Source organism: Ovis aries, chromosome 2 (assembly GCF_016772045.2).
Source record: "Ovis aries strain OAR_USU_Benz2616 breed Rambouillet chromosome 2, ARS-UI_Ramb_v3.0, whole genome shotgun sequence".
In the NCBI taxonomy this organism is placed as follows: Eukaryota; Metazoa; Chordata; class Mammalia; order Artiodactyla; family Bovidae; genus Ovis; species Ovis aries.
The window spans coordinates 66,426,681-66,453,197 of NC_056055.1; the positions used below are offsets into that span (position 1 = coordinate 66,426,681).

Consider the following 26,517-nt stretch of genomic DNA (forward strand, 5'->3'; position numbering starts at 1 on the left):
ACAAAAGGCATTTATTATTACCCTCCCAGAATTACCTCTTCTTTAGCACAGCTCTATACCAATTAGCCAAGAGAGAGACTTGAGAAAAAATACTCCACTTCTCCTTTACCCCGATGCCTCGCAATTAATCTGCAGACAAAATCCTGTCAAATCTATTCTTTCTGCTCCTACTTCCCACTGCGAGACTCAAATCCCGATCATCTCTGCCTTCATACTGTAAAAGCCTTCTTGCCTCCAATCTTGCACCCTTTCTAAATCATCCTTCACACTGCTTCCAAAGTAATATAAACCACATGAAGGTGCACGCGTGTGCGCTATTTCAGTTGTGTCCAACTCTTTGTGACCCTATGGATGTAGCCCGCCAGGCTACTCTGTCCATGGGATTCTCCAGGCAAGAATACTGGAGTGAGTTGCCATGCCGCCCTCCAGGAGATCGATCCCCTGTCTCCTAACCCTCCTGCGCTGGCAAGCAGGTTATTTACTACTAGCACCACCTGAGAAGCCCAAGCCACATATGATGCCCTACTCAAAATGCATCCTGGCTACCTACAGGATAAAGCTGCAATTTCTCAGCACAGGAAACACAGACCCTCAATAATGCTATATATCGTCAGTATCACTCTATCCATACACTCACTCACATCCTATGTCCTAATCATACTAGGATACTGGAAACTTACTAAATACAGCAAACTGTTTCAGGCAGTTCCATGCTCTTCCCGTAAGACTTTCATATCCTCCAGTACAAGGCCCTTCTCACAACTGTGGAGGAAATTAATCATTTCATCCTTTGCGCCCCCAGGGCATCCTGATACACACACATATATATATATATAATTATGGTAGGTACTTCATTTGATATTTATCTTTCCTGATTTGAATTAAAACAACAATTCAGCTACTTATCAGCTGAGTAAACCTGGGCAAATCAACCTCTCTGAGCTTAACAGTGGAGATGCTATAAACAGTTATGAGGAATGAATGAGGGTACTGTGCAAATAAAGTACCTATTTCTATACCTGGCACAGGATAGATGCGTTAAAGAAAATGTCGTTATTGTTACTCTAATTGTTTTCCTTAGGCCACTGTGCAAGCTTAAAATATAACAGACAAATGAACTGCAAGGTGCTAGACGGATACACGGTAGTTGTGTTACAACATCCTCACTAAATTCTAAAGTGAATACTATGATTAGCTGTCTGAAGGGTGAGAAAGCAACCAGGGAAGAAAGTCAGATTTGAAGAAGACAAGGCTCTGCTGGGTAGCGCAACAACTGAGAGCAGGGCTTAATTTTCTGGTACATTTCAGGAAATGTCTCCATCCATGACAACCATCACCATCTATGTCCACCTGGCAACTGCCATCTCTTCACGAAATGTGCCACAGCGTCACTGTCGCACTGATTTAACCGTTGCTTTTTGACTTCCCAGGACCACAGTTTTGTGAATTACAGATTATGTCTACAGGCCGTGACTCCCAGCGGGAGGAGATGTAATTCCTACTACGTCCACTGCCCGCCATTTGACGCCTTCAAACAACTTTGGCATTAAGAATTTAAAAACTGCAATACACAAGGCACACACCTACCACATCAACAAACACGTCAATCTCCACGGCCCACAAGTAAATATCCTCACAGCAATCCCCGGACGAATTTACCAAAAGCTAGGCACACCTCGACCGACCCGCCCCCCGCATGCACGCAGCTTGCGGCCCTCGTGTGCCGGCCGCTGGCCTCCCACGCCGCGGCTCGGCCTCCGGTCACTCACAGGAAGTTCTCCATCGCGATGCGGACTATAGAGCCTTCCACGAAAGGCCCGGACGACGGCAGTGGCGGTGGCGCAGCCGGTGGGACCGAACTCTTTTTCTTGCTCGGGACTTCCGACGAGGGATCACTCAGGAGAGCTCTCTTGGAGGCCAGGGGGCTTTGAGTGGACGTTTTCCTGCTCGGTGTCGCCATCCTGGCGGTCTCTCTTCCTGGCTGTGGCTTCCGTTCCCACCTACCTACAGCCCCAGCGCGCCGCCGTCCCACTCCCGCGCGAATAGCGCGGCGCGCGACTGCGCGAGAGCCGGCCCCGGCGCCTGCGCAGTCCCTTCCTGGTAGCGTCACAGGGTATGCCCCACCCCTCCACCCCTCCGCCCCTTGCGGGTCCTGGGAGACCTGAGCTGGCGGGAATCGGACGGGGTGGCATACAGGACCCAGCGGGAAGCGGGCACGGGACTGGTCTGTACGTTTCTGCATTTTGCCGATTTTTTTTTTTTTAACTCAGAAAAAAATGTCAGCTGCATTTAATGTTTTGAAAGCCTTTTCAGCGCTCCAGGAAACATCCACGAGGGGAGGGAGCGCGGGACCTCTTCATCTTCTGACTGTGCTTTTAATCAGGTCCCCGTGTCAAAACAGAAACCCCAACAATGCAAGCTTTCGAATGACTCTATGCCAGCTCTTCCCTTAAAACATAGCGTTCGTGTCTGTTGCGCTCTCCAACAGGTGTAAAGGTTGCACCGCACAGGTTTTCTTCACTACCCCCACCACCACCCCCTCTCCCTAGTTCCCTAGTAAGAATTCCTCCTTCGAACTTTCTAGAAATGCCCCAGCGAGCACGCTGGCATCGTTGAGAGGATGCTTCCACTTAAACCTAGTCACGTTCATCTAGTTAAATCCCTTATTAAAGATGAGGTTCACTGAGGCCTCTGCAGGTCTTTACTCACTCTAATAATGTCTGATCTACAGTAGGCTAGGCTGAGGCAGTGAGGGAACCAGGCAAGCAGGTCTCAGAGCTTACGTTCTGGTGTGGAAGACAGGAAAAGAACAAGATAACCTACATAGGATCAAGATAATTCCAGGCGGTGATAGGTGTCATGAAGGGAAAAACAGAATGAATGTAAGAAGCAGGGAAGGCCTGTCAGAGAAAGTGATACTTGAGCTAAATCCTGGAGAAGGAGCTAGCGGAGGAAATGAGAAAAGAGCATTCCAGGCAAGGACAGAGGCTCTGAGGTGGAAACCAGCAGAATGAGGAACAAAGGGAAGGCCGGCTAAGCTGTGCTGAAGTGAGCAAGCTTGCTTAGGGGGGCCTTGCCCATCATGCATTTTATTTTAAAAGCAATGGGAAGCCATTGGATGGTTTTAAGCAGGAGAGAGACAAGATCTGATTAAAGTTTTTAAATGGAGCACTCTGGTTTCTGATTCCTCAGAGTCAAGCATGGAAGTTGAGAGGGCATTTAGAAAGCAATCGCAGAAAACCCTGATTCCCCACTTCAGGATAAAGGCTCCTTTCCCAAGCCCCTGCTTCTTCTCACACAACTGAAATCTGTACTCTTTAAAAGTTGTAACCAAAGAAAGAATAAAAAATTTTTTTTAAATGTGAACATGTCTTGGTTGTTAGAAAATTTTTAGTTTTTCAGCAAATTAAATAATACCTTTAAAACTGTTCAAAAGGCAGGAAATAATCTTTTTAAAAATAGGGCTTAGGAGGGTACTATACCCTCATTTGCTACATTGCTAGTACAAACTTTTTGAGAAGTGACTTGGTAACCTGCTTCAAGAGCCTTAGAAGAGTCAAATTCTTTGAAGAAATCATTACATTTAGGGAAACCTAATGGTAAAATGGCACCCCACTCCAGTACTCTTGCCTGGAAAATCCCATGGATGGAGGAGCCTGGTAGGCTGCAGTCCATGCTAAGGGTCGGACACGACTGAGTGACTTCCCTTTCACTTTTCACTTTCATGCATTGGAGAAGGAAATGGCAATCCACTCCAGTGTTCTTGCCTGGAGAATCCCAGGGACAGGGGAGCCTGGTGGGCTGCTGTCTGTCGGGCTGCACAGAGTCGGACATGACTGAAGTGACTTAGCAGCAATGGTAAAATAATACATGCAGTGATAATGAGGGTTGAGAGCAGGAAACCAATCTAATCATTTTATACTATCATTAGATCTCAGTGAACCACTCAAATTGTGCTTATAAAGTTGAGTTGGGAAATGTGTGTGTGTGTGTTTGTGTTTATGCTCAGTCATGTCCAACTGTTTGTGACCCCATGGACTGTAGGCCACCAGGCTCCTCTGTCCCTGGGATTTTTCAGGCGAGAGTACTGGAATGGGGTGCCATTTCCTCCTCCAGGGGATCTTCCCGACCCAAGAATCTAACGCGTATCTCCTCTGTGTCTTGCCTTGCAGGTGGAATCTAACCCTAAGCTATCAGGAAATGACACCACATATTATGCATATGGATTGTGAGTTCTTGTCTAGACTGTCCGTCAGTCATGCTCTACCGTCATCCTTTGAAAAGGAAAATGTTACTGGTTTTACTTCTAACCACAAGCACAACATGTGTTAAATGCAGAAATTTAGGAAACACAGAGAAAAACAAACATACACAAGGGGGAAATTACTCATAATTCCTCTACCCAGACTGATCACTGTTAAGATTTTGGTGTATGTTTGAATATCTTTTTTCTCTGTGTATATATGTTATGGTCCTTTTGTTGAAAAAGGTAGAATTATGCTGCACAACTTATATATACTGTTATTTAACCCTCTTTTTCTCACTTAATATATTTCAATTCAGTTCAGTTGCTCAGTCGTATCCGACTCTTTGCGACCCCATGGACCACAGCATGCCAGGCCTCCCTGTCCATCACCAACTTACGGAGTCCACCCAAACTCATGTCCATTGAGTCGGTGATGCCATCCAACCATCTCATCCTCTGTTGTTCCCTTCTCCTCCTGCCTTCAATCTTTCCCAGCATCAAGGTCTTCCAATGAGTCAGCTCTTCGCATCAGGTGGCCAAAGTATTGGAGTTTCAGCTTCAACATCAGTCCTTCCAATGAACACTCAGGACTGATCTCCTTTAGGATGGACTGGTTGGATCTCCTTGCAGTCCAAGGGACTCTCAAGAGTCTTCTCCAACACCACCTTTCAAAAGCATTGATTCTTCAGTGCTCAGCTCTCTTTATAGTCCAACTCTCACATCCATACATGATCACTGGAAAAACCATAGCCTTGAGTAGACAGACCTTTGCTGGCAATGTAATGTCTTTGCTTTTTAATATGCTGTCTAGGTTGGTCATAACTTTCCTTCCAAGGAGTAAGCATCTTTTAATTTCATGGCTGCAATCACTATCTGCAGTGGTTTTGGAGCCCCAAAAAACAAAGTCTGTCACTGTTTCCACTGTTTCCTCATCTACTTGCCATGAAGTGATGGGACTGGATGCCATGATCTTCATTTTCTGAATGTTGAGCTTTAAGCCAACTTTTTCGCTCTCCTCTTTCACTTTCATCAAGAGGCTCTTTAGTTCTTCTTCACTTTCTACCATAAGGGTGGTGTCATCTGCATATCTGAAGTTATTGATAATTTCTCCCAGCAATCTTGATTCCGGCTTGTGCTTCCGCCAGCCCAGCATTTCTCATGATGTACTCTGCATATCAGTTAAATAAGCAAGGTGACAATATATAGCCTTGATGTACTCCTTTTCCTACTTGGAACCAGTCTGTTCCATGTCCAGTTCTAACTGTTGCTTCCTGACCTGCATACAGATTTCTCAAGAGGCAGGTTAGGTGGTCTGGTATTCCCATCTCTTTCAGAATTTTCCACAGTTTATTGTGATCCACACAGTCAAAGGCTTCGGCGTAGTCAATAAAGCAGAAATAGATGAATATCTTTTTATGCCATTAAGTATTTTTCTAGGTGAGAAGGAGGTTCAAGAGGGAGAGCATATATATATATACACTTAATGGCTAATTCACACTGATGTATAGCAGAAACTAACACGACATTGTAAAGCAATTATCCTCCAATTAAAAATAAATAATAATGTTTTTCTGTAACATGGTTTTAAGTAACTATATAGCATTCCATCAAACAGATGTAGTATAATTTATCTAAATACTTCTCTTTTGTTGGGCTCTGTATGACTGGAAGTTAGCATGAACCAGACAGATGCTGGCAGGTTATACAAGCTTGTGCATGCTCAGTCTCTAAGGCCTATCTGACTCCTTGCAGCACCATTGACCGTAGCCTGCCAGACTTCTCTGTCCATGGGATTTCCCAGGCAAGCATACTGGAGTGAGTTGACATTTCCTCCTTTAAGGGATCTTCACACACACACACACTTTCTCTCTCTCTCTCTGATCAACTTAGTGAAGGAACTGTTCTGGAGGGCTAAAGATAATGATCACCTTTCTCACAGAGAGCTAAAACCCCAGACAAATTCTGCTAGAGGTAAAAATATCTTATCTCTGCAGTTCTTAATTTTTAAAAATTGGTTTCTAACATCATACTAAAGTTAAAAACAATCGAAATATCTGCTTCTTCTTGGTGTAGCTACATTAGTATTGGAATGGACTGTAGTATTATCTAACACAGCATTTATCATATACAAGTTGCTGCTCTAAGCACTTTTTCATAAATTAATTTTATATTCTGGATCAATGTCTCAACAGATTTGTGTCTTTCTCAAATTTTCATTTCTTGAATACAAAATCCAACTGAAAGATTCAAGAAATTGTTAGGAATTAATGTAAGGTTTCAAGTGTTCTTTGTGATATGTCATGATAGGAAGCCTAGATCTAAATGGGCCTTCATTTCTTTGGAGGATATCAACTGGGAAAACAATATTAAATTACTCCAGAAGGAATTTACCCTCAATTTCAAATCTAGGGGAGAGCAAGCATTCTCCCTCACACCCAGTTACTTCCTACAGAAAAGAAAGTTGGTAATTGTCAGCACTGTTCTAAATCTGTTGATATCAGCTTCATAAATTATAAGTGAATTTTTTGATATTAGGAACTGAGAGTGACATTTCATCTCATTATCTCTACAAGCTGGGATGCTGAACTCTCCCATAAGCTTGTTGGTTTTAAGGTCAATTATTTTTAAATTCAAAAACAAACTCACAGGAAAAAAAATCAGATTTGTGGTTACCAGAGGCAGAGGGTGGGGAGAGGGAAAATTAGATGAAGGTGATCACAAGGTATAAACTTCTGGTTGTAAGAATAATAAGTACTAGGGATGTAACATAAAACTTGATAAATATAAGTAAAACTGCTGTGTGTTACATATGAAAGTTTTAAGAGAAAATTTTCACTCTTTTTAATTTTATATTTATATGAGATGATGGGCAAAATCACTGCAGATGGTGACTGCAGCCATGAAATTAAAAGATGCATACTCCTTGGAAGGAAAGTTATAACCAACCTAGATAGCATACTCAAAAGCAGAGACATTACTTTGCCGACTAAGGTCCGTCTAGTCAAGGCTATGGTTTTTCCTGTGGTCATGTATGGATGTGAGAGTTGGACTGTGAAGAAGGCTGAGTGCTGAAGAATTGATGCTTTTGAACTGTGGTGTTGGAAAAGACTCTTGAGAGTCCCTTGGACTGCAAGGAGATCCAACCAATCCATTCTGAAGGAGATCAGTCCTGGGATTTCTTTGGAAGGAATGATGCTAAAGCTGAAACTCCAGTACTTTGGCCCCCTCATGCGAACAGTTGACTCATTGGAAAAGACTCTGATGCTGGAAGGGATTTGGGGCAGGAGGAAAAGGGGACGACAGAGGATGAGATGGCTGGATGGCATCACTGACTCGATGGACGTGAGTCTGAGCGAACTCCGAGAGTTGGTGATGGACAGGGAGGCTTGGCGTGCTGCGATTCATGGGGTCGCAAAGTCGGACACGACTGAGCGACTGAACTGAACTGAACTGAGATGATGGATGTTCACTAAACTTATTGTGATACTCATTTCATGATGTATATAGGTCAATCATTATGCTCTACACCTTAAGCTTAGTGCTATGTGTTAATTATATCTTAATAAAACTGGAAAGAAAAAAGAGGAATTAACCCTGAAACAATTGGCATAATGTAACTGTCTTTTTAAATCTATTTTAAAAGTTACATGTGAAATAACATGAATACATTCTACTCTTAAAAATTAGAATACAGATAAAATTGTGTGCATTCAACATTTTTTTCTTCAATCTTGTTGCTGCACTCCTTATCTTCCAGAGTTAACTATCTTACACTTGTTCAGTGTGTAATGTAATGTCTTTTAAGGCTGTTTCAATATTTATATGCATTTTATTTATATAAAATATGTAATCATATTTTGAGTGTGAAGCATTATGTAAAAGCATTATTATATAAACAGTGTATTACATGCATACATATCTAAATGTATTAACATAAAAATATGGTATGAATAGTTATGCAACTTCTTTTTCTGTTCAAAAATATATTTTTGTGATGTATCCATGTTGACAGATATATTGATAAGTCTGGCTCCCTTTTACCTGCTATAGAGGTTTTGTATGAAAATATCACACTTTATCCACTATTCGAATGATTTGACAAGTAGATTGCTTCCAATTTTTCATTTTTACAAGCACTACTCAGGGAATATCCTCAGACCTGTCTTTATGTGTATGTACTAACATTCCTCTAGGATAGGTATCAAGAATTAAAACTGCTAGATCATGTACCACAGTAATTACTTTGCTTCAGTTTCTTGAAATTGTTGCTTATGTCTAATTTCTTAGTAACTGTGATTATTTGAAAATTATGTCTAAAAACAAAATTTCTCTCTTCCACCCACGCCCTTTTCTAGCATTGGTTTTGACTCAATGATTTCTCTCTCCCCCTCCCCTACGTACACACACACAAACCCCTGTGCTCTATATAGTGCCCTCTTTTTCTCCCACGACGTCCAGGTTCTATGGGGCCTGAAGCTTATATAAGTTTTTAAGCCTTCTCTGAAAAAAAAAAAAAAAACGTATTTCAAATACAAAATGAGAAGAGTGATTATTAATTCAGAATGAAAAAATAAATCACAGCCTCAGCACCACTGACCATTGAAAATTCGGGTAAGGTAAAGTTGTTTGCTGGCGGAAAAGGAGGCAGCTGTCCTGTGTATTGCAGAATAGTCAGCACCATTGTCGGCCTCTACTCATTAGATGCAAGTAACGCCTCCCCAGTTTTGATAACCGAAAAGTTCTCCAGACTTTGACAAATGTCTCCTAAAGGATAAAAGTGCCCAAGTTGAGAGCCACTGCTCTAATCCTACCCACTTTTTCAGAGACTAGAAAAAGGGAAGAAAGATTTTTTCATTCAGCTCTGCTTATGAGTCTAACCTTGTCTAAATCCCCTAATTTCTAAAGAAATTAAAGATAATTCTCTGTCAATCTTACTCATGAACATATTTGTACACATGTAGCAGTGTTTAAAAAAGTAAATATGTCATTACCTAAATGGGCTTATTACAGAATTTGAGGGTGATTAACTATTGTCAAATCAAATCAATTAATATGATTCTTCATATTAAAAGACTGCAGGAGAGAGACTGAAGCAGGAAAAATCATTTAATTATTTTCAACACACATTGATGGTTAAAGTTTCTAGGAAATTATGAGTAGAAAAAAACTTCATTTAATGAATAAAAGGCAATACCAGAAATCTTCAGCTAATTCATATTCAATGATGAAATGTTCAGAAATATTCTCAAGTTCTGGAAAGATGATACTATCACTACTTCTTTTGAGCACTATATTGGATGTCTTAGCCTGCCAGATAAGTTATGAAAATAAAGCAAATAGAGTTGAAAAGGAAAAACCAAAATTGGCCTTTTAAAGAGATCTGATAAAATAGCAAACAAAAATTGTGGTAGGCAGAGCAATGGCTCCCCAAATATGCCCACATCCTAATCCCTGGAGTGTGTGAATATAATACCTCCCATGGTAAAAGGGAATTTGCAGATGTGATTAAAGATCTTGAAATGGGGTGATTATATTGAACCATCCAGGTAGGCCCAATATAATCACAAAGGTCCTTATAAGAGGGGGGGAGGCAGAGGAGATATGATAATGAAAGCAGATGTTAGAATGATGACACAGCTGGAAGGGGACCGTGACATCTTGGGGATCTCATTCTGCTGTTTGTTGACATCTGATTTGTGCTTCTAGTGAATTGTTTCACTAAATGTTTTGTGTTTTTGATTTGTGAGCCCTTCCATGCGGTTTAATATGTAGGAAACTTGTACAGCCTGGGCTGAGTGTGTAGCCTTCCAAAGAGTCTTTATATTTGTTTCTACCAGGTGCCCCAACTGGCCAGTGACATATTTTTAAGTTAAACTTTTAGTGCATGGATTTCCAGATCATAAAATTTTGATAAGCCAAAGAGAATCCTTATATCCTTCATGAATCAACATATGTATTTGTACTAAACTAAATGCCTTTATTGAGAATTTGTTTATTTACTTCAGCAATATTTGTTGAATATGATAGGCAGAGTGGGTACATAACTGAATATGCAACCAGCCTGAGATGGATGTAAAAGCAAGAATTTAGGTTTAGCATGATAAATCTTGTGAGGGATATGAATACAGGTAAGCAGCACAATGGCTGGAGGAGGAAGAGCAAAGTGGAAGGCATTGCCCACATGCTGATTAAAATGAGCCTTGAATAGCAAATAATAAAAAAAAAGATGAAAAATGACAAGAGCATATGGTTGCTTTATCCTTAAGATGGCACTATAAACTCACAATTCCTTTGTAGAGAAATGCTATATAAAAACAACTGTGATATATCCAAAAATCTCAGTCGACCCTTATGAACTAGAAATGCTTTTGTGTGTCAGATACTAAGGACTCATATGTATCACCTTCATTTAAATTAATCTTTACAGCACCCTTACGAAGTAGAGATGAGTATTTTGCTGCCCTGTTTTGCAGACTAGGAATAGGAGTCAGAGATGGTAGGAGTGACTTGCTTTCAGTCACAAATCCTGTAAGTGGCAAAGCCAGGATTTAAACTGAGACAGCCTGAATCTGGAAACCATGCACTTAAATAATTGTATTTTATCTCTTTATAGTAATCCACGTGTTGAAAATACCATAATATTAGAATGGTCAGTTACAAAAATTCTCCCCACTCCCCTGTTCTGGTTAAATCACACTGGAGAACACGTCCCTTGCATGAGAAGTCAAAGAGCCCATGCCTTAGCCCCCAGAGTGACAGAAGACGTCCAGACACCAGAACACTCTGTTAGTGTTGGTTCTCTCTGCTCTGCCCAGACAAGCTGGAGGCTTGGCCTGCCCTCCCTCTCAGATGCCCTTTCTAAGCACTCCCTGGAAATATGGTTTCTCCAATTTGGCACTCTGCTTATGATAACAGGTTTAGATCTCTATTTTCCTTGCCGACATGTGAGGACTTTTATGATCTCCACGCTTAGTATAATACCTGAAGCATAGATTTCTTAATAAATCTTTGTTAAACATTTTCTTCTTCCTCATTTAACCAGACCTTGCATCAGAGCCCTATTTTCCTTAGACTCTCCTTTGCTCCCTTCTAAATAATTTCCAACACAAACAGCAAATTATAGGAGAAAAGGCAATCTGTGTGAAAAAGTAGTTTCCATCTGAAGCACTTGTGTGTTTAGGTGAGAACTGGAATAAATGCTAACACTGGGTTTAAATGGTTAAGCAGTAATTATTAGCTAGTATGCCTTTCTTGGTGGCATTTCTAAACCTGAGAAAACTACACTGTGCTTACAATACTTTGCAAATTTTCATCCAGGTGAAATATAGTTAAAATAAAGGCCAAGGACAACCTGGAAAAGGAAGAGTGGCTTCCAATCAGTGAAACATGCAAACGGGGCATAAGCGAGAGAGGATAAGTAAATCCTCTCACCTTCCATCTCCTCTCTTCGCTTCTATGAACTTCACGTTGTATTTCAGCAACAAATGGTAATAGTTACTTCCTTTTTTTCTGCCCTAAGTCAATAATTAGCCCCCAGCCCCTACCCCCTCTACTTCCCACCCCTGCTGTTAGGGGAAGCACACTGATTGAAACTGCCCCACCCTGGCCAGGCGCCATAGTAACTATTTGCATGAGTTGTTTTATGACAGGAGGTCCTGGTAAGGAACAGGGGACTAATAAGCCTCCACCAACCAGAAGAGTTCGGGAAAGGTCAAAAGGAGACACCACCTGTCTGACCACCTCCCAGAATCCTTCTCTCTGGCATCCATTTTGACTGAACAAGGTGTGCACCACCAGGAAGGACTCTGAGTCAGAATGATTGGCTAAAGACAACCCAGAAACTAATCCCATCACTATAAAACCGGAGACTGCAAGCCATGTGACAAAACTGTTCTCCTGGATTCCCTTACCCTACTGTTCTCCACCCGGGTGCCCTTTCCCAATAAAATCTCTTGCTTTGTCAGCAGATGTGTCTCCTTGGACAATTCATTTCCGAGTGTTAGACAAGAGCCCAGTTTCGGGCCCTGGAAGGGGTCCCCTTTCCTGCAACAGTACCACCATCAACCCCACCCTCTCCCCCACCCCCCACTTTCCAAAGCTGCTATCCCAAGTAGTATTTCTGGTTTGGCAACCTCCAGGGTAGCCAATAAATCCTACCTGTGGGAAACTTGGAACCTTAGGTATTAGGAATGGAGTTGGTAGGGGAGCTGGGAGGTTCAGGAGGCAGTCTTGTGAGGATTAGATCACAGGTTTGGCAATGTTGAGTAAAAATTCAACCAAGTCGACTATAATGATATAAAGGCTTTACTGAACAATTCACGAATTGGGCAGCATCCCAACTAGTGAGCAGAGAAGAGTTCCAAGGATTTCTACAAAACGGAAGGTTTTTATAGACAGGAGGGGAAAGGGAAAAGGAGAGAATGGACTACTTCATCTTCCTTTTAGGGATGGGAAGGGCCTATGTGGCTGATTACCTCACTGCTGCTGACCAGAAAATTCCAGACTGATCTGTTAAGACTGCAATCCTAGGGAAGGTTATAACTGCAGTTAGGTTAGCTATTAAGAATTGGTCTGCTGATGTGGGACTTAGTACAAGCAACTACATTTTGGGCCTGTCATTTCTTTTTTAAAGAACAGTGAAATCAAGGTTCAAAGCCAAGCCCTACACTAGTTGCTAAACTTGAACAGATTTAGTTTCCTACTTACAACATGTAACCACCATCACTAGCTCTACCTTATGATTGTTATAGGATTAAATGAGCAAATTCATGTAAAGCTCTTTGAACAATGTCTGATGATAATAAATATTCAATACATATTATCGATGGTTATTACCACGTGTGCCTGTGCAGTTGCTCAGTTGTGTCCGACTTTTTGCAACGCCATGGACTGTAGTCTACCGGGCTCCTCTGTCCATGGAATTTCCCAGGCAAGAAAATTGGAGTGGGTTGCCATTTCCTTCTCCGGGGATCTTCCCGACCCAGGAATCAAACCCTCATCTCCTGCATCTCCTGTGCTAGCAAGCAGATTCTTTACCACTGCTTCACCTGGGAAGCTGATTATTACTATGGGTTTATGTAATCTGTAAGCAGAGTCTGGTGAATGACTTCATTCATTTATGGAATCATTGTCTTCACAGAGTTTACATTCTAATAAGATACAATTTGGGAGAAAATTGAGATCACTTATGTGAAATGAAACACTTTTTAAAAATTAATTATGGTATCTATGTTTGCAGTGCTTATGCCACTAACAAAAAGGATTAAGAAGCATTTAATTGTAGCAGAGTAGAGATTCAAATTAGAATCAGCAGTTATACAGTGAAGATATTCATTCAAAAAAATATATTGGGACTTCCTGGCAGTCTGGCGGTTAAGACTTTGTGCTGATCCCTCATCAGGGAACCACCCATGTGTTATTCAGCCAAAGAATAAAAATAGAAATTTTTTAAAAACAGAAAAAGATGTTGAAGAAGGTTAATTGCTAGTGAGAGATTTTCAAATTATTTTTTATTAGGTAATCATAATTTCATAATAGCTGTTTGAATATATAAACATGTCTATATAATTTTCTAAACATGTAAATAAAAGATAGTAGTTTACTACATCTGTTTGAATTTCATGTAACTCAAAACATTACCAAAACATTTATTTTAAAAATCAGTAAAATTGTTTAACACACTAGAAAAATTTAGGGGTGTGTGTACATAAACATTTTCAAGCTTACTTTACCAAAAAAAAGAGTGCAATTTCTATCCAAGTGTTCAGAATGACTTTCAAAAGTAAAAAAAAGAAGGTAGCACTGCTTTGTAATACAGCATTAATTAATACTTATCCCGGAACACTGATAAAAGATCCTTTGTTATCACATATGGTAAACATATTTAAAAATTAATACTCCATTTCTATGAATAAAACATAGAAAAAAACCTTTATTTTCTTAGAGTAACTTGTTACCGTGAAAAACTGCATTCATTCTGCAGATATTACTGACATCACACATTATTACTTTAAAAATATTTATGATACTTGAACTTCAAAAGGAAACCCACAAGACCTATTCTCTTCCCAGTACATTCACTGAATGCAGATTTAAGTGAGCACATCTCATTTGATTGTGCCCTTTATTTGTATACTTTAAAATGACTACAATATAGTACATTTGTATTTTTAACTGGTACCAAAGTTAAGATGTATGATCTAGGTAAAACCAGCAGCCTGTACTTGTAGTAACAGTTGTCATACGCAAAAGGAAAAAACAAAAAAAAGCCCTGAGTCAGTATTTTTTGCAAAAGTAATGAAAAAGAGTGCTCTGAAGTCATTTTATAACTTATGAAATGGTTAAGACTGTCCAGTATTATTTTGTTTTCATTTTGATTGAAGAGAGGTATGGCTTTTGTTTAGTTAATCCGATTCAGATCATTGCTTAATACTCAATTTCATTTAAGTCCTCAGAATATCCTGATGATTGCTGACTTTTATCTTCCATTTCTGTCAGGAAAGACAAATAGACAATAATAGTTTTCTCTATTTTTAATGTAGAAAATACTGAATTTGCATTCTTATGATTTGAAACTACTGCAAATTCTCTTTTCAGTCAAACTTAAATAATTTGGAAAACTATTGTTACCTGCACAGGATCCTGCTTGAAATTTAATATCATCAATGGCAATATCACTTCTTACTGACACTCCCCGAATGGCTTCAAAAATTATCTGAAAAATAATGAGATATGAATTTAGAAATAAGAGTCATCCTGCTAAAACAATGCTTGTCAGAGGCAGATCTAGGCTGTGTGGGTTTGGAAGCTTAGATTATTCTCAGGGGCCCACTTTCAGGAAAAGAATACAAAATCACCAATTCAAATTGAGGTACAAAAGGGAATTCTTATTTGGAATGTAAAGAAATTCACAACAAATTACTGGAGGCTTGGAAATTCAAGTTCCTTTCTTCTGAGACCTCTGTAGGCAATTTTCCAGGAATGTCCACCAAGAAATGCCTCTAGGTGGTGACCTGTTTTCCCTTGCTACCTAGAATATTCTACTCCCGTCACTCACAGGCCCTGTGAAAGTGAAGGGCCCAGAAGCTTCAGCTTCCATAGTCTCTCCCTAAATCTACCTTTGTACTAGTTCTAGGTGGGAGAATTAAAACAACAGATGAGACCCAAGTATGAACAGCACTGTATAATAGATAAATTTACCAAAAAGACAATGGTTCACTGAACATGTTAAATACCATAACATCCAAGACGCAGCCCAAGAAAAAGAGGAAACCAGTTTCATGACTTTAGATCCTAGAAGAAAATAACTGATAAAATATTCAGGTTCTAGGGAAAATATATTATCAGCTCTAAAAACGCTTTAATAATAGCTAATAAACCATGGAATACTCCAGGGAGGCTTGTGGATAATGAAAATTGTCTAGAAGACACATTTGCTCTACTAATTTTATGAGCAAATTACTCCCATTGGACTAGTTCATGATTTAAATTAAATAAACAATATAAAGTGGATAATTAATAAGCATATGAAACTATCTTGAATTTAATGACTCAGAGAAGCTTTAACAACAGAAACGTGGCAAGATAACATTAATAGAAATTCTAAAGATATAACCCTAAACAAGAATTCAAATAAATGATAAGAAGAGGAAAAAGTGTCCTAATACATCTAGATAGGAGGATATATGAATGTAGTTAATAAGTGTTCTGGTTTTCTGGACAGCAGTGAAATCTGTTTTTTAACCTCCAACTCTGCAATGGAAGTACAACAGAAAAATCACCTGATGGAATTATATTCTGAATAGTCTGTTGCTGGGCCAAAACCTTGATTTCATACAACCCTCTCTTTTGAATTTCCTAAATATTTGAGTGATAACCATTTTATAGCATTACGATTTCCCCTTTGTATTATTCCCCTATTTGTATTTGTAAAAATCCTATTAAATAATTGTGGTTATTTTAGAACTAGATAAAAATGCAACTTTTTCTTTCAGTTTAAGTGTATTTTATTTTCAAATGGTTACTAAGTCATTATGCATGCATGCTAAGTCGCTTCAGTTGTGTCTGACTCTGTGCAACCCTATAGACTGTAGCCTGCTGGGCTCCTCTGTCCATTGGATTCTCCAGGCAAGAATACTGGAGTGTGTTGCCATGCCTTCTCCAGGGACTCTTCCCAACCCAGGGATCAAACCTGCATCTCTATCTCTTGCATTGGCAGGCGGGGTTCTTTACCACTAGCGCCACCTGGGAAGCTCAAGTCATTAGGACATAAATACTTACAGTTTTGACTCAACTACTTGATAAAGGGAACATTAGCTATCTTTTGGTCCAGGGGCACCAGGAAAAAATTATTGAGATTAAGGGCACCATAAGCAAGAAAATTTGAAGACCTGGTCTTAGTTCAGTACCAGCACATAATAATTCCTACTAAATGTCAGGCAGTATAATGAACAATATGAATGACAGAACTATTTCAGTGAGCTGAGAATTTGTGTAACAGTCTCTTTCAATGACATCAAAAGATAAGAAATCAGGAGGAAAACACCTGAGAGCAGAGGAGGAAAGGTAAGCAAGGAATTCAAAGGAAATAAAATCATTCTGTGTTTTTGATCAACAGTGAGTCAGGTTCTGCTTAGCACTTTAATAAATCCCTTAGGAAAGGACATGATTAAAATTTTGCTACTTCATGCATTTTTTTCTACAAAGAAAATCTGATGACTGGAATATCATCCAGAGGCCACCCACATACTTCTATATTGGGGGTCTACAGCCTCCAAGCAGCAGACTAAGTACCTCCTGTCTTTTTCTTTAAAATTTATTTAATTGGAGGCTCATTACTTTATGCTATTGTAGTTGTTTTTGCCATACATTGATATGAATCAGCCATGGGTGTACATGTGTTCCCCATCCTGAACCCCCCTCCCACCTCCCTCCCCATCCCATCCCTCAGGGTCATCCCAGTGCACCAGCCCTGAGCACCCTGTCTCAGGCATCAAACCTGGACTGGCGATCTGTTTCACATATGATAATATACATGTTTCAATGCTGGCAGATCAGTGGTGGCATTAGATTAGAAATAAAGTGCACAATAAATGTGCTTGAATCATCCAAAATTATCCCCTGCCCCCCTATCTGTGAAAAAAAATTTCTTCCATAAAACTGGCCCCTGGTATCAAAAAGGTTGGGGACTGCTTCCCTACAAGATAAATCACAAATGGCAGCAGTACCACAGTATTCTAAAAATCAATACCTGCCCACTCTTACAGATTGACTTGACTTCTCTAGTTCTGTGCATTTTCCTGATCGCCTGGCTCACAGCCCACTGTTCATTGGACATACCCACTTTGGATGTCTGCTACTGCTGCTGCTGCTGTTGCTAAGTCGCTTCAACCGTGTCCGACTCTGTGCGACCCCAGAGACGGCAGCCCACCAGGCTCCCCCGTCCCTGGGATTCTCCAGGCAAGAACACTGGAGTGGGTTGCCATTTCCTTCTCCAATGCATGAAAGTGAAAATGAAAGTGAAGTCGCTCAGTCATGTCCAACTCTTCGCGACCCCAGGGACTGCAGCCTACCAGGCTCCTCCGTCCATGGGATTTTCCAGGCAAGAGTACTGGAGTGGGGTGCCACTGGATGTCTAGTAAGATCAAAAACTATGTGTGTTAAAAACAAAAGTAACTGTTAATTTGCCTCTTGCATCAGCTGCCTTCTTTCTTCCAGGTCTGCTCCACCTAAGGTCTTCCTCATCTCGATAAACAGCAACTCCATTCTAGCAGTTGCTCAGGCCAAAACTTTGGAGTCATCCTGGCTCCTCTCTTTCTCTCAAACCCCACTTTCCACAAGGAAGGAAGTCCTGTGGGCTTTCTGACGACATCTCACCTCTGCTGCACAGCCCCGCCCACCATTTCTGTTGCCAGGCCCACTGCTGCTGCTGCTGGTAAGTGTCCGACTCTGTGCGACCCCATAGACTGCAGCCCACCAGGCTCCCCCGTTCCTGGGATTCTCCAGGCAAGAACACTGGAGTGGGTTGCCATTGCCTTCTCCGAAGCCCACTGCAGTAGCTCCCAAAGTCTCCTCACCCACCAGCCCCACCACCATAGTCTATGTAGTAAGTAGCTCCAGGTGGTAGCTAGAATGATCATTTAAAAGTATAAATCAGAACATATTGCCTTAAAAGCCTCTAATGGTTTCTTATTGCTCTTGAAATAAATTTCAAACTGTACCATGTCCTCCAAGGCCTTTCATGAGTATTTCCTGATACTTTGACCTCATTACCTGATCAGCTTGACTTACTCTTTTTCATAGCACTTACTATCACTTGATGTTACATTATATATTTTTGTTTCACATTTTCTACCTCTCTCCCACCACTAGAACGCAGACTTAAAAAGTGTAAGAACTGTATGCTATGTTCATTGCAGTATCCTCAGCACTTAAAAAGAGTAAATAGTCAGTAAATACTTACTGAAAAGAGAGATTTTGGCCTGAGCTCCTATAGTAGCTCAGACTGATAACTGATATAGCTATTGAGAATACCAGGTCTGCCATGGTTATAAAGACCAGAAAGATTTGGGAAAGAATATATTTCTAGAAACAATTAATCTTTTTTATAGTTTGGTACTTTAAAGTTTGTAAAACCCTTTCACAAACATAACCTCATTTGACTGTCACTTCAGTGATGTCAGCATGGCAGGCATTATTACCCCATTTTGAAAATGTATTAACAGGCTTCCCTGGTGGCTCAGATGGTAAAGAAAGAATCTGCCTGTAAGGCAAGAGACCAGGGTTCAATCCCTGGGATGGGAAGATACCCTGGAGAAGGGAATGCCTACCACTCCAGTATTCTTGCCTGGAGAATTTCATGGACAGAGGAGCCTGGCAGGCTGCAGTCCACGAGGTTGCAAAGAGTTGGACATGAATGAGCAACTAACACAAACAGCCTCAGAGAGACTGACGTTTCTCCAAGATCACCCAGTGCTTGTGACATCCAGGGCAATGAGTATATGTTGGGACTTCTATGGCAGGAGAGAGTGTAAAACAGGGACTTAGGGATGCAAACATTGGAACCAGTTAGATCTGGGACTGAGTTCTCACTCTGCCACTTACCAGCTGGACATTTAGTTTTCCCCATCTTTAAAGAAGAGCTACAAGGTCAACTGGAAGAACTTATGCACAGCTTTTAGCGCTGTGAGTGCTTGGCACACGGAAGATGGCCATTAGCATATGGGTGTCTCTGTGTTTTATTAGACACTAGGATGTTTTGGAGAGACTAGTTCATCCTGGTCTCCAGATAGTCATTTGAGATTCCTGAGGGAATCACAAAATCAAGAAGAACATTCCTCATGGCAGATTCATATCCGTTCCATTCTAAGCCTAAAGGAATGATCTGGAATCTTTTTTCCCAAATTGGGAGCCAAAAATCTCTCAGGTCATTTTTTACCCTTTGAGCTTAAATATCCCAAGATGCCACCCAAGGTGCCTCACTACTTTGTGCTCAAAAAAATTTTCAGACAACAAGTCACCTGGCAAGTCTAGTATATGCAAGGACCTCTACCCAGGGCTCAGATGCTGTGAAGTCACCTGTTCCACAGATCTCAAGTCCTAGAGCTCTTGTGCATCAGCACCATTTGGGCGTTTTAGAAAACATCAAGGCTCAGGCTCTGCCTGAGAAACTCAGATTTGTTCCATCTGTGACACAAATTCTCCATCTTTAGAATGCTCCAGAATCACCACAATTCTTGTTAAGACAGATTGGAGGGCCCTAAGCCCCATAGTTTCTGGTTCAGCAGTTCTGAGGCAGGGCCTGGGAGTGTGCATCGCAGGTGAGTTTCATTTTAGATGAATATACATTTCAGGTGTTGCTGCTGGTGTCAGGACCACACCTTGAGGACCTTTGAATAGTGTGAGTGCCATGATAACCTAAAAAAATTAATCCATCACCTCTGAATGATTATCAGTGATATAAGGAAGTTTATGAGTGATCCATTTTCTTTCTGTAAGCAGGCATTAAATCACTATCAAAATTATTCCTGGGGCTATATGTTTTCCTTTACTAAATGTTTAGATAGTTTTATCCACACCAAGATAATGGGCCATCCTTGAATAATGTGCATCTTCCCTCTGTTATTTGTTCTTAGCAATAGCAACCTAGATGGCACTGCAACCTGGCCGTTCCTATTTAGATCTGTAGAAAATCAATTTTGGTTAAGGGGTGGCATAAAATAATGTCTTTATTTTGGATACTTCTTCCTGGGAAGACTTGCTTAAGCCAAGTAGGCAGTGGTTAACATTAAGGGGTACTCTGGTCCAAAAGCAAGGATGAGGAGGAAGTAGGGCTTTTAGCTAAAGGTCACTCCTGGAATTCTATACAGCAATTTCAGGAATAGTCAAGGGTCTAATGTTATCTGCCCAGAACTTTCTGGAGCTTTGACTCATGGTAGGCAGGTAAAGGCTTCCTTGCTAGTTCAGCGGTAAAGAACCTGTCTGCCAATGCAGGAGACACGGGTTCCATTTCTGAGTTGGGAGAATCCCCTGGAGAATGAATGACAACCCACTCCTGATTCTTGTCTGGAAAATCGCATAGACAGAGGAACCTGGCAGGCTACAGGCCATGGCGGTCACAAGAGAGTCAAACATGACTTAGTGACTAAAGAAAAACAACAGGCAGGTAGTCACAGGCTTTTAGGAGGCTTCTGCTGATTCCTAGGCTAATTGGCTGCTTGATCTCACCCACCGGAATTGAAAAGGCTCCTTCTTATTGCTGTTCAGATTCCGTTATAATTGGGATCCTGCAGGAAGGAAGTCTCCTACTGCCTGTGAGCAGACTCAAGGGAGGCCCAGGACGTAGGATCAAGATTGTTTCTTTTGCATCAGTGCAGACAGAGGCTTAAAATTTTACTCTGGATCATGTACTCTGTTAAATAGAAGCCTACAACAGCAGCCCTTGCATATGGCTAATGATGAATGAAAGAAGCAGCTGCAGCAACTAATTAGGTAATACCAGGTTTAGAAAAAGAGAAGCTGTTTTAGAGGTTTTCAGGACACAGACTATAACTGACACTCAAAATGTACCAAGATGAAAATAGCTACAGTTTCACTATTGAGTTACAAAAATTACTCTATGTATAAATACCCAAAGCTCTCTCTTTCTAATTTCCCTTTCATTGCTTAAGTTCAATCAATACAGACTAATTATGTTTGCTCTTAAACAAGTACTGCCTCTATCTTTGACCCTGAAAAAGAACAAAACATTCTTGATGGTAGCAAGAAAAAGAAAGAGCGTCAGAAGAGTATAGGCACATTTCCCATGATTTGATTCTTGTCTCTCTTGGCTTACCTGGTGCTGCCTCTCACAGCTATATTCAATCAGCGCCCGTAGCCAGGAGATGCTCTGTTCACCTCTTCTTCTCCATAAGAGAGACTCTTCACTGTCGCCTTCCTTTTTCAAATAAACATTCAGGAGGCCAGTCCCTGCTCCATACATGTGGTAGAAAAAGGTCAAACAGTGTTTCCCAGTGACTCCTCGTAGAGGCCCGGACAAGAGTCTTGCTTTTTGTCCATATACCAAGTGGGAAGCCTCGATGTACATGTAGTAGCCTTGAGAGCAATGGAACATCAGGTATTGTTAAAAAGGACACATCATATTCTCTTCTAACATATATATATGCAGATTATTTTCCATTATAGATTGTTACAATATATTAAATACTGTTCCCTGTGTTATACAGTAAATCCCTGTTACTTATCTATTCTATGTATAGCAGTTTGTATCTGTTAACCCCATGCTGCTGCTGCTGCTAAGTTGCTTCAGTCGTGTCTGATTCTGTGCAACCCCATAGACGGCAGCCCACCAGGCTTCCCCGTCCCTGGGATTCTCCAGGCAAGAATACTGGAGTGGGCTGCCATTTCCTCCTCCAATGCGTGAAAGTGGAAAGTGAAAGTGAAGTTGCTCAGTCGTGTCCGACTCTTTGCGACCCCATGGACTGCAGCCTACCAGGCTCCTCCGTCCATGGGATTTTCCAGGCAAGAGTACTGGAGTGGGATGCCATTGCCTTCTCCAGTTAACCCCATACTCTGAATTTATTCTGCCCCTCATTTCTGTTCTGAGTACTGTTCCTGGAAACAAATTAGAGTCAATGAACAACTTGACTACAGCACTGAAAAAGGAGTTCATAATTTTAGAGAATGTGTATAATTCAAAAAAGATAAATATGCTACAATATTTTAACCATCAAAATAAGTGTCTTCATGTGATAATTTATAATTCAGTTTAATATACAGGAAGTAATTAATATACTAGTATTGTGCCACTGAGGTGGTAATTAACATGAGAATTTATCCTACTAATCCATGGACAATATTTTTAGCTTCCATCATTGGTTTAGGGGAATGGTCAGGTAGATGAGGTTCAAGTCTTGGTTCTAATAGTTATTGTCTGTGTGACTGTGATCTAATGGATTATCCCGTCTGAATCTATGTTCAGTTTAAAAATTCGTTGTTGTTCAGTTGCTAGGTTGCTCTTTGCAACCCCATGAACTGCAGCACTCCAGGCTTCCCTGTTCTTCACTATCTCCCTGAGTTTAAAAATAACGGTTAATAAACCTGTGCTACAGAGTTATTAGAATTAAATAATGTGTGTGACATATGTCCACATGTAACATGTATTCAAATATGTTTTCCGCCCTGCTTTCCTGATAATTTTCTGTGATACTTCTTGAAAATATAATTGTACAATATTTCAGTTCAATTCAGTTGCTCTTTGCGACCCATGGACTGTAGCACACCAGGCTTCCCTGTCCTTCACCAACTCCCAGAGCTTGCTCAAACTCATGTCTATCGATTAGGTGATGCCATTCAACCATCTTATCCTCTGTCATTCCCTTCTCCTCCTGCCTTCAATCTTTCTCAGCATCAGGGTCTTTTCCAACGAGTCAGTTCTTCGTATCAAGTGGCCAAAGAATTGGAGGTTCAGCTTCAGCATCAGTCCTTCCAATGAATATTCAGGATTGACTGGTTGGATCTCCTTGCAGTCCAAGGGACTCTCAAGAGTCTCCTCCAACACTACAGTTCAAAACCATCAATTCTTCGGCACTCAGCTTTCTTTACAGTCCAACTCTCATTTCCATACATGACTACTGGAAAAACCAGAGCTTTGACTAAATGGACCTTTGTTGGCAAAGTAATGTCTCTACTTTTCAAGATGTTGTCTAGGTTTGTCATAGCTTTTCTTCTAAGGAGCAAGCGTCTTTTAATTTCATGGCTGCAGTCACCATTTGCAGTGATTTTGGAGCCCCAAAATAAAGTCTGTCACTGTTTCCATTGCTTCCCCATCTACTTGCCATGAAGTGATGGGATCATATGCCATGATCTTCGTTTTCTGAATGTTGAGCTTTAAGCCAACTTTTTCACTCTCCTCTTTCACTTTCATCAAGAGGCTCTTTAGTTCTTCTTTGCTTTCTGCCATAAGGGTGGTGTCACCTGAGTATCTGAGGTTATTGATATTTCTCCCAGCAATCTTGATTCCAGATTGTGCTTCATCTAGCCTGGTATTTTGCATGATGTACTCTGCATAGAAGTTAAATAAGCAGGGTGACAATATATACCCTTGACGTACCCCTTTCCCGATTTGGAACCAGTATGTTGTTCCATGTCCAGTTCTAACTGTTGCTTCCTGACCTGCATACAGATTTCTCAGGAGGCAGGTAAGGTGGTCTGGTAGTCCCATCTCTTTAAGAATTTTCCACAGTTTATTGTGATCCACACAGTCTACCAATATTTAATATAATTATTTGTGACATTTAACATATTTATATCTTATACTTTATACATCATACACTATATACTATATGTTAATTATATAACACTTTACATTTCCATTTTCCTTTCCTAATTTTAGTTTTGTTTTTTTTTAATTTGCTTGTTTTAGGCAGAGGCAGGATTAATCTGCACGTAAATAATGCAGTGGTGTGTTGGAACCTGTTTCCACTGGCTCCAACAGTCAATTATGTGAGTTCTGTTGGTAGGTCCAAATGGCTTCACTTTGGTAGTTTGAAAGGGTCTACAATGGAAGTATTCATACTACAGAAATGGGACACAACTACAAGTCAGCCCCCCAACATAAAAAAGAGGTGGTTGGTGTTAAAAAATTACCATGGAGCCACTAAAATAAGCAATATAAAATAAATTTCCAGAATAATACACCCATAATGTAATTCTAGGTACTTGTGGCTCATTTTTTAAAAGAGCCGTGGACTCTGTATAAATAGTTCTTAACCTTTCCTCATTTGATGAAAAGCTTATATCTCTTCAACCTGAAAAAATATGCACAAATTTTTATATCCAACTGCATCATCTTCTTTGCCAATATGGATTTTTTTACATACATGATGTAAAAATTTTTACATAGTGTTATCTCTCTGTTATTTCACATGGAAATCAATGGCTGTACTGAGGGAAAAAAAAAGTTCCCAAATATTGCGTACAAATGAAATGGCTTCTAGAGCATCTTTAAAGTTTCAAGGTTAGTCAATGAAGTCTTTTCATTTCTCAAAAGGCAATGCTTGAGACACCCCAACCAGAATTGATCAGAGGCTCCATCCTTGCTCCTTCAAGGCATTCCTCCTTTTCCTTTCCCTCATTTCCACAGATCTGAGAATCCAACCGGCTATTATAAGAGTGGGAGAAAAAGTCCTGCCCCATTTGGTCTTATCAGATCTTGCGCACTGTGCAAGCCCTTCCTCAGTGTTTCACTCAGTAAAGTTACCACCCTGCCAAACTGGGCAGTCAGTCATGGGCTTTGTCAACCAGTCACCCGCATGATCTACTCTAAACTGCTGGGATACTCTCATGTGTCTGCTGTGCTCGCCAATGACACCCTCATTACTAAACCAAGGGTCAGTTTTCAGCTCTTGTCGTTCTTGTCATTAGTAGCACTGGACACGGTAGATCACTCCTGCCTCCTAGAAGGACTTTCTCATTTTGGTTTGCAGAATGCTGACCTCTCCTGGTTTTTCTCTCACTTCGCTGGTCACTCCTTTGCTAGCTCACCTTTTCTTCTCTGACCTCTTGATCTTGGAGTGCTCCAAGACCCAGTGTTTGAATCTCCCTGTTCTCGCTCACTTCTTTGGTGATCTCATCTTATTTCATGGCTTGAAATACTATATGTGTTGTTATATCTCAAATTTTAATTTTCAACCTCTTTCCTAAAATCCAGGCTTGTTATTGAAAGTAATCTCCTCTTATTGTCACGTAGATATCTCAAACTGAACATGGTTAAAACTACACTCCTAACAGCCTCACTCTAAAGCTTACCCTACCCTTTTTAGTTGTCCAGGCCCCAAACCTGGCCATTCTTTATATCCTTTCACTCTTCACATCCAGATGGTCAGGGATTTCTGTTGGTCCTACCTTCAGAATATGTCCAGAATCCAATCACTTCTCTCCTTGCCGCCTCCACTGCTACCTCCCAATCTGAGCCAGTATTATCTCTAACTTGGATTAATCCAACACCTCCCAACAAGTCTGCCTGCTTTTACCCTAGTTCTCTGCAATCTAATCTAAACACAGCATCCATAGTAAACTTTCTAAAGCAACAGCTAAATTTTACCATTCCCCTGTTCAAAACCCTCCACTAGTTAGCATTTCACTCCGAGTAAGAGCTGAAAGCCTGACAACATATAAGGCTCTACATAACTCCTGCTCATTCTCTTACCTCTCTGATTCCTCCCGCCTTTCTCCTCACTCACTCTGAGTCTCGAGGACACACTTGAGTTCTTTACCTTTCCTGGAATGTAGGGCCTTTCCTGGAATGTAGGGCCTTTGAATGTGCTAATCTCTACCTACAGTGGCTTTTCTTTCGTATAATCTCATGTCTCACTCTCTCACCTCTAAGTCTTTGCCCAGATATTACCTTTTCTATTAGGCCTATTCTGACTACACTGTTTCAAATAACAATCGCCCCTCCTCTGGTACTCCTTTTTCTCTGTACCCTAATTTATTATTTTCCATCTCATTTAATTGCCTCTTGCTGCTGTTGCTGCTAAGTCACTTCAGTTGTGTCTGACTCTGTGCGACCCCATAGATGGCAGCCCACCAGGCTCCCCTATCCCTGGGATTCTCCAGGCAAGAATACTGGAGTGGGTTGCCATTGCCTTCTCCGAAGTGCCCCTTAACATACTATATAACATTCCTATTTTTAAGTTTGTCTGTCTCCTTCCTCTAGAACACTCAAAGGCAGAGGTATTTCCTTGTTTACTTTACTACTATGCCCCCAGGTC

At 40.7% G+C, this 26,517-nt stretch overlaps 2 protein-coding genes and 1 long non-coding RNA gene across 10 annotated transcripts in view; 1 reads left to right on the forward strand and 2 right to left on the reverse strand.

Moving 5' to 3' along the window:
* SMC5 (structural maintenance of chromosomes 5) overlaps positions 1 to 2,062 on the reverse strand; it is a 104,760-nt gene extending 102,698 nt beyond the window's left edge. For all 5 annotated transcript variants that reach the window (XM_060409381.1, XM_012123325.5, XM_042243359.2 and 2 more), the window contains exon 1: positions 1,770 to 2,062. In XM_060409381.1, the coding sequence (XP_060265364.1) occupies positions 1,770 to 1,960 (191 nt within the window). In that variant the 5' untranslated portion in view covers positions 1,961 to 2,062. The remainder of the gene's footprint in view (positions 1 to 1,769) is intronic.
* An 83-nt stretch (positions 2,063 to 2,145) lies between these two features.
* On the forward strand, positions 2,146 to 12,212 carry LOC132659174 (uncharacterized). The gene is made up of 2 exons (XR_009599228.1): positions 2,146 to 2,228; positions 4,173 to 12,212. It is a non-coding gene; the product is annotated as an uncharacterized LOC132659174 (long non-coding RNA).
* Positions 12,213 to 13,738: 1,526 nt separating this feature from the next.
* The window catches only part of MAMDC2 (MAM domain containing 2), a 170,517-nt gene continuing 157,738 nt past the window's right edge, over positions 13,739 to 26,517 (reverse strand). For 2 of the 4 annotated variants that reach the window (XM_060409383.1, XM_060409384.1), the window contains exons 12-13: positions 21,579 to 21,838; positions 13,739 to 14,960 (exon numbers count right to left, since the gene is read on the reverse strand). In XM_060409383.1, coding sequence (XP_060265366.1) covers positions 14,808 to 14,960; positions 21,579 to 21,838 — 413 coding nt within the window. In that variant the 3' untranslated portion in view covers positions 13,739 to 14,807. Of the gene's footprint in view, positions 14,961 to 21,578; positions 21,839 to 26,517 lie in introns of those variants that run through there. The other 2 variants (XM_004004323.5, XM_042243362.2) reach the window with 2 other exon arrangements.